The 7,673-nt window shown below is 55.8% G+C and overlaps 1 protein-coding gene across 2 annotated transcripts; it reads right to left on the bottom strand.

Annotated features, from left to right (window-relative positions):
* Positions 1 to 2,404: 2,404 nt before the first annotated feature.
* Positions 2,405 to 7,315, bottom strand: EMX2 (empty spiracles homeobox 2). Of its 2 annotated transcripts, XM_021699987.1 has the most exons (3): positions 6,907 to 7,315; positions 4,800 to 4,984; positions 2,405 to 2,572 (listed from the first exon to the last, which is right to left on the bottom strand). In XM_021699987.1, exons 1-3 carry the CDS (start codon positions 7,313 to 7,315, stop codon positions 2,405 to 2,407), a joined length of 762 nt encoding a protein of 253 aa, XP_021555662.1. The 2 variants fall into 2 exon arrangements, with proteins under 2 accessions (XP_021555662.1, XP_021555663.1); XM_021699988.1 differs by lacking the exon at positions 4,800 to 4,984 and having other exon boundaries at positions 2,420 to 2,572.
* Between the last annotated feature and the right edge of the window lie 358 nt (positions 7,316 to 7,673).

Raw genomic sequence — 7,673 nt, 5'->3', positions numbered from 1 at the left:
TATTTTTGCCCTGCATTGTAACTTGGCCTTATCACAGTGTAAAGGGTGGGGAGATTGTCCTAAATTATGTCCAGGCGGCCCCCCTGGATTCGTGGATTAAGAGATTAAAGGAGACCACTGGGCAAGGCCTCCTCTTTCCCCTTCATATTCCTGGTATGATAATTGCTTAAACTGATTTGCACTTTCACAAAAGCTCGCAGGACGCTTTGTAGCTCGAACAGAACAGACGAGGTTTCTCTATCAATGGAAATAAAACTGATTAATGCAGCCTATCAGGATAAGAAGCAAATGAAGCATGCAAAAACAACCTCGTACCCCCAGAAGGGGGAAGGAGGAGTGAAAAAAGCTAAGTTTCCTCCAAGACTGGTTACAACTTTCTCTTTAATGTTAAAATTAAGAGTTGAAGGTTTCTCGGAATGCTTGCCTTATAAGGCTGCTGAGGCCCTTGGGCTTGCCTCTTCACCTTCAGCAGATTGGGGCCCGACAGAGAGGGAGGAAGGAAGGAAGGAGAAAAGGAAGGAAGGAGAAAGGGAAGGAAGGAAGGGAACGGAAGGAAGGGAAGGAGGGAGGAACGGAAGGAAGGGAAGGAAGGAAAAGACAGTGGGGGGGAGGAGCTTATACTTCGGGGTTTGAAGTCAGAAGCACAGTTTAAAAGTCCCAGGATTCTGATCCTGCTAAGTGTTTCCTCCAATCCTAGGGGAATATTCTTCTACGCTTAACTATATGTCCGGATTAAAACAACAACGACAACAACTAGAAGTTAAGAGAAGTACGCATTTTTTAACCTGGAATTCAAACTCCCTCAGAGAGGCTTGCAATGGGCCGAGGTCTGGTTGGAAAACTTTTCTCCCATCCCTTTTCTGAAGGACTTAAGTTTTCCTAATCCTCTCCCTTTTTCACCCTCATCTCTCTTTAAAATGCCCAAGAATCCATCAGTCTGGCCCTTTTGTGGGTGAGGAGCCTGGGTTTCTTGAGCCTCATTGGAGAAGGACCACACTCAAATTATAGATACTTTAAAAAAAAAAAAAAACAACTCACTTCAATTTCTCAAAACGACTACTCTGAGGGCATATTGATAAATCTTTATTGACAAAATATTGACATTGACATACTTCTTGGAAGTATATAGTGTGTTAGAATTCTAACAAATTAACACAAAACACAAAAATATTTACATTCTGGTATAGAAGACATTAAGGAAGCATTTGTCACTCTCTTTAGTAAGTCTATGATCTTGGAATAGAAACTCAGTGCTTGAAAACTTGCCGCCATGTTCTTGGCCACACTTAACATCATCCCCGCTAACTACAGTCCTTCAGATTTTGCAACAGATAGATTTGAAGTTTGGGAATGGCCTTTACAGCGAATGGTTGAATTTGGCCAATCTCTCCAACCACCAAAAGGAGTTTACTTCTTGGTTTTAAGCCTTCGGGATGTTAGGAAAGGGAATGTTCAAGAAATAGAATTAATTTAGGGTTTTTCTTTGCCAGCACAAGTCCTGACTCCTCTTGTGGGCACCCTCCCCCGCCACCCCCAGCCCCCCATCCTGCTCCCCATTTCTCTGTAAGAGGACCACTATCGCTGAGCCTACTTCATTTACCTTTCACAATCACTTTGACGTCAGAAGGTATCAAAAAGTGTTTACAGACTGCACATTTCTCGAAAAAAAATCAAAATAAAAAGCACACAGAACCTGTCTTTAAAAGGAAAAGAAAATTACAATTCATTTTCTGTCTTTAGACACCATTCGCCCAACAACTGCTACATGCAATTCAAGTTTTTGAACAGGTGTGGGATGGGGCTGGATATGGAATTTCGATTGCTAGTATTACTAATTATTTTTAAAGACTGGGGGGGAACTCTGCGAAGTGCAAAAGAAAAAGTCCTGTGCCTGGTTGGGGTTTTCTTTTACCATCATTATTATTATCATTATTTTTTTTAAATCAGGACTGCGATAAACGGAATACCTGCCAATCATCTTGTCTCGCTGGGTTGGCGTTTGACTGACAGCTTCCCTTGTTCAGAGCGCCCTCGGCTGTGCCACATTTGGATCTCTCTCTCTCACTCTTTCTCTCTCACTCTCTTTCTCTCTCTCTCTCTCTCTCTCTCACTCAGCTGCCTCTTTAGACAAGGGTTGCATGTTGATCAAGAAGCCTGCGTGCTCTGCCATCTCCACACAGCCTGGGATCAGGACCCTGCGCCCTCGCTGCCCAAAGTCTGCGACGCGCCGAAGCTCTCTCTGACTCCCTCTTCCTCTTCTCGGTGAATGTGTGTGTGCGGTTTGTTTTTGTTTTGTAGGTTGTTTTCTTCTTCTTCTTCTTTTTCTTCTTTTTCTTCTATCCCTCCTCTCCCTGTCTCTGTTTTGCTCCGTGGTGTCCGTTTCTGTGGGGTTCGGTTTGTGTTTTTAATCATCTGAGGTCACGTCTATTTCCTCGGGACTCGCCTGCTTGGTGGCGATTCTCCACCGGTTAATATGGTGCGTCCCTTTTTTCTTTTGTTGCGAATCTGAGCCTTCTTCCTCCAGCTTCTGTCTTTTGAACTTCGTCCTTCGGTTCTGAAACCATACTTTTACCTGTGGACGAGAGGCAGATGGGGCGCATTAGTTCCTCCACAGCGCCCTCCTACCGCTTCCTCCTCCTTGTGGCGCCTGCGAGAGCCCAGTCCCCAAGCTGTGCATCCAAAGGGCGGGCCTCCCCAAGGCCTCCCTTCTGGGAGCCGAGCTCCTAGTGCTATCAGCTAGGAAGCCTGGCTCCCTACCCGCCTGGGCCCTGGCGGGGCGCTTGCCCCAGGCCAGGTGGCCCAGAGGGCACAGTGTCCCTGCTCTCTCGCCTGGCTCTGAAGGGGACACCCACCTCCTGCTGAGAGCAAAAGCCTTACAAACCCTGGGAAACCCCTACAACAATAATAAGTAAAGGAAAATAAAAAGAGACAAGTCCCTGACTCCCTCTACCCAGCCAGTGCAGGGAAGACCTTATTCCCGGCCGGCTGCAGCAGCTTTCCTGTGCAAGGCCCAATGTGCTTTCTATTTTGTCTGTTTCCGCAGCATTGCCTAAATATAGCACCTCCTCTGCAAGGCCTCGGCCCTGGGTAGGCAGTCAGGATTTGCCTGAGCTTCCTCTTCCTTGCCCAGGACTCTTGCAGGTGAGCACGAGTAGGGGGGCAGGGGAGTACTGGAGGAAGCCTGGGGGATGGTGGGATGCAGAGGCCTGGGGACCAGCCCAGCTGTACCTTTCCAGCTAGGAAAGAAGCTCAAAAGTGAAAGCTTCTGAAAGACCTTGGGATAAAGAGGAAGTGAGATAGAAACTAAGAAAGAGAAGAGGAGATGGAGCTCCCTCCCTTCCCTCCTCCGGACCAGCCCCAGGACCCACCAGGCCCAAGCTCACACCCTGCTCACATCACCTCCCATCAGAGCAGGGCTGGAGGCCTCAGCTCCCCAGAGCAGCTGCTAGAGGTCCAGGGAGCAACGATGTGGGGCTGGGCTGCCATCCCCATCACCCTCTGGGGGAGCTGGGCAGTGGGTCCCCATTCAGCCACCAGACGAGACACCAACATTGTCCCAGCTTCCCAGCAGTAAAGTACAGTGAGGGAAATGCTGGTGACAGCACCTCTCCTGCCCCCAGGCCTGTCCCTTCCCGAAAGCTGAAGCCCAGGCCCCTGAAGCCCGCCCCACTCCCTCCTTTTAGAAGGCCGGCCCAGGTCCCGGCTTGCTCTCCCCAATGCCCCAGTCCCCCAAAGCGCCCCATGAAAAAGCCGAGCTGGAACAAGGCTGAGTTTAATTTGCTTTGAGTTTGCTAATTGAGGGGGAGGACGGTTCATTTCTCCCCGGCGCTCGCCCAAGGCGCGCGTCGGTGCGCTCCGGGCTTGACACGCACACAAAGACTCCAGGCAGCGTGGGCAGCGAGGCGGACAAAGACCACCGCGGCCTCGGCTATCCAGGAGAAATCAGCCGGGCCGCGCCTTGTGCCGGGCCCCGCACCAACCCACGAGGCACTCCTCGGTTTTGTCCAGGGGGACGTTTTAAAAACAAAAGCCTCGACCTCTTTGCGCCTCTCAGAAAAAGTGTTACAACTTAATCTGCCCCAAAACGTTACTGTTTGCCAGGAACTTTGACCCTGCCCTGCAGCTCCACGTACAGTAGCTCCTACTGTAGCCCTAAGCCTCCTCCCCGACCCCAGCAGGCCAGAGCCAGGCCCGCCTCCGGGCCCTGTTGTGCCGCCAGGGTCTGTCCCCCAAGGCAGCCCTTCTCTGCAGCCTTCCAGCTCTCTTTCGCTGATTTAGGGATGCACCTAGGATGTCTGGCCTCTCTCTGCCTTCTGATTCTCCGATCCCCTCAAGGGGAGTAACTGGAGCCACCAGTGTGAACCTTGGGTCTGCAGTGGCACAGAACTCGCATTTAACCTATTCCCAGACATCTCCGGATTCAAGCCTCATGCACCCCCCACCCTCACCCCTCACCCTTCTGGGCTCTCCTTCTATCGGAGCCCAGCCCCGTCCCCAGACTCTAAACGAAAGTCTCAGCAAAAGTGCACAGGTGTCTTAACCAAGAACTGTAAGTCATGCCCAGCTGGACAGGAGGGAGCTACTCAGCCGGTCTCTGCAGAGCCTGGGGTGGGTCGGCTTAGAGTCCCTTGCTGGAGCCCAAGGAAGCCAGGCACCTCCAAACTTAAACGTTCTGAACCCAAGCGTGGAACCAGCTCCCGGGCTCCTTGCCAAAGGCCCTCTCGGAGCTCCACACTTGTGTGCTAGCTGCGTGGGGCCAGAGATGTGGGATGGGGTCGCCGGGTGCACCCCTCGCTCACCTGAGTTTCTGTGAGGCTGAGGCTGTGCGCCAGCTGCTTCCTCTCGGCGCCCACCACGTAGTGGTTCTTCTCGAAGGCGTGTTCCAGCCTCAGAAGCTGGGACGGGGAAAAGGCGGTTCGGATCCGCTTCGGCTTTCGGGCCAGCGCGTTGTGCAAAAGGAAGCTCTCCGGGCTTGTGTCGTTCCCTGCCGGAGATACAGCAGAAGTCCCGTTAGAGGGGACCGTCCTGGCCCGCCGGGGGCCGCGCGCTTCTCCCGAGCCGGGCTGGCGGGGCACAGCGCTCATGGCCTTTGCGCGGCCGGGGCGGCTCGGCCCGTGGGGACCCGGGGCACTCCGGACGTGCGCGAAGAGGACGCTGGCCCAGCCGCCCGCCCCGGAACACCGAGCCCGTACCTGTGCGGTCCCCATCCAGCCGCTGCCCGGGCGGGGCAAGTCCCCAGGCTCCTGACCCCGGCGGGCTTCGCAGCCACCCTGGCGCCACGGGCCTCACCACCTCCGCGCCCGGGCGCTCGGGGCAGAGGAGGGGCAGCAGAGCCAGGCCCCGGGATTGGCGCCCAAGACCCAGAGAAACTTTCTCTTTTTTCTAGCCTCGCGTAACTTTAACCCCCGGGGTAGAGAGGCGGCGGGCCGCGATCCAGAGTTTTCTCGGGAACTTAATTTTGAATTATTTAAGTCTCTACCCCTCCGGGAAAGTGCAGAGGCCGGGCGTGGGGTTGCGGCCCGGCCGGGACCGAAATTTCGCCGGCCGGTGCGCCGGGTTTCCGCAGCCACTGCCTCCCGAGGACCCGGCTTCAGCACTGCCCCGCTCCAGAGAACTAGAAGATGCCAGCGAAGGGATCGAAACCCAGGGGCTGCCGAGTTGCGGACGCCCTATGGGACTGTCCGCGGTCCCAGAAGATCCCGGCTACTTCGGGCCTGGTGGGGGCACCAAGAGCGTAGCTGGCAGAGAATGAGGAAAGGACCCATAAACTTTGTGAGCAAAGCCAGAGTAGTTTCGGGTTCACTCAGGAGGGTGGGAAATCGATTCACTAAAAACCCAAAGAAAAACAAACCGACAGTTTAGGCGAGAATGGAGGCAAATCCGGTCCCGGAATTAGGATGAAAGGTTGTTTTTGTTTTGTTTTGTTTGTAATTGGGGGTGGCGGTGGCATCTACCGGATTCTAGGCTCTGGCAGGAACGCAAAGGGTTAATGAATGGACAAGCCGTGGAGTATTGATCGGCTGTCGCGGGAGGCAGGTCTTTTCCCCCCAGCTCCGACCACTAAACTAATTACTCGTCCCCTTTACTAGAGTTTTAACTTTCCTCCTACCCTCACCCAGAGAAAAAAAGCAAATAAAAAAAATAGCAAGAAGTGTAAACACTTAAACAGATCTTTTCGTCCAGCCCGTCTCCTGATACGGTTCATTTCTTTTAAAACAAAAACAAAAACCAGACCGGACCTGCCTTCCCGCCCAGGACGCTCTGCCCCCCATTTGAGCAGGTCTTGGCGAGAGTGCCGAGCCTGGGAGATTACTACCCGCGAGGGTTCCGGGCTCCTCCCCAGGCTTCCAAAAAAAGGAAAAACAAACCCTTAGGCTTCGCTCTGGGGGCGCGAAGGTCTCCTCGCCGCCCGAAGAGGGTCGGGAACTGAGAAGTCGCGGGACTAGGCTTGGAGGAACAAGGAGTGGTTGGCGAACAGGGTCTTACGCAGGCGAAGGCGAACCAGGCGGGCGGGCCGTGGCCGTGCCCCTCGGAGCTAGGACAGCAAGGGCACCGCGGCGGAGACGGAGAGCCTCGGTACCCCGCGGGCTCCGGGACTCCTGCCCGGCCGGCGCTCAGAGAAGGCTGTCCCAGCCCGTCTCCACCCGAGAGCACTCGGGGACAACTTCTCCGTTTGCGCCCCCCTCTAAGGGGTCCAGCGGCCCCAGGCCAGCCCCCAAAGCGGCCGCAGCTTCGAAGACTGGGGACCAGCGCCATGCCCGGCCCCTTGCCGCCCAGTTTCCGAACAGGGCGCGCGGGCCCGCGAGCTGGAGGAACCTCCTCCCAGGCCTTGCCAAGCGCCCACCCGGCGCAGGCCGAGGGCAGTGCAGGACGCTGCGCGCTGCAGCCCCGCGACGTGGCACGTACCTTGGAAGCGGTGGCCCAAATATCGGTAGCGGTGGATGAGCCAGGGGTAGAAGGTGGACGGGTCCCGCTGCTGCGAGGCGAAGAGGGGGTGTGGCGAGTGCGAGGAGGGCAGGGGGTGGGCGGCCAGGGCGTGCGGCGGCGGCACCGGGTGCACGGGCACCGCGGGGTTGGGCGGGTGCGAGACCGCCTCGGCGAACACCAAGTCCGGGTTGGAGTAGACGCCCCTGCCGGCGGCGGCGGCGGCGGCGGCCGAGTGGAAGCCGTTGAGGAACGGGTTTATGGGGCTGGAGTTGGCGTAGCTGAGCGCCGCGGGACGGATGGGGTCCTCAGAGCGCGAGGCGGGCAGGGGACTGTCCTTGGCCACCAGCGACTCGATGGTGAAGCAGCGCTTGGGCGCCGGCTGGAACATGCTGCGCCGAGGAGCGGGCGCCCGAGGCTCCCGGCTCCCGGCGACCGCGGCACGCTGCCTCCGCCGCCCGCTGCCCGAGGCGAGGACAGACAAGAATTGGGGACTTGTTTGTTTGGGGTGGGGGTGGGGGGAGGAAAGGAAGAAAGAAAGGAAAGGAAAAGGAAAGGAGGGGGGAGGGGGGAGGGAGAGGCAACGCCGAGGATCCCGAGAATCTTGCACCAAACGCGCCCAACCTGGAGAGAGGGGGAAAAATCCTTCCAGAAGAATTTGCAGGCGTGGATTGGGGTAATTTTCTCTCTCTCTCTCTCTCTCTCTCTTTTTTTTTTTTTTTTTTTTGGGGGGGGATCGGAGTTGGAGG

This window comes from Neomonachus schauinslandi, chromosome 6 (genome assembly GCF_002201575.2).
Source record: "Neomonachus schauinslandi chromosome 6, ASM220157v2, whole genome shotgun sequence".
In the NCBI taxonomy this organism is placed as follows: domain Eukaryota; kingdom Metazoa; phylum Chordata; class Mammalia; order Carnivora; family Phocidae; genus Neomonachus; species Neomonachus schauinslandi.
This window is presented reverse-complemented; position numbering and strand designations above follow the sequence as displayed.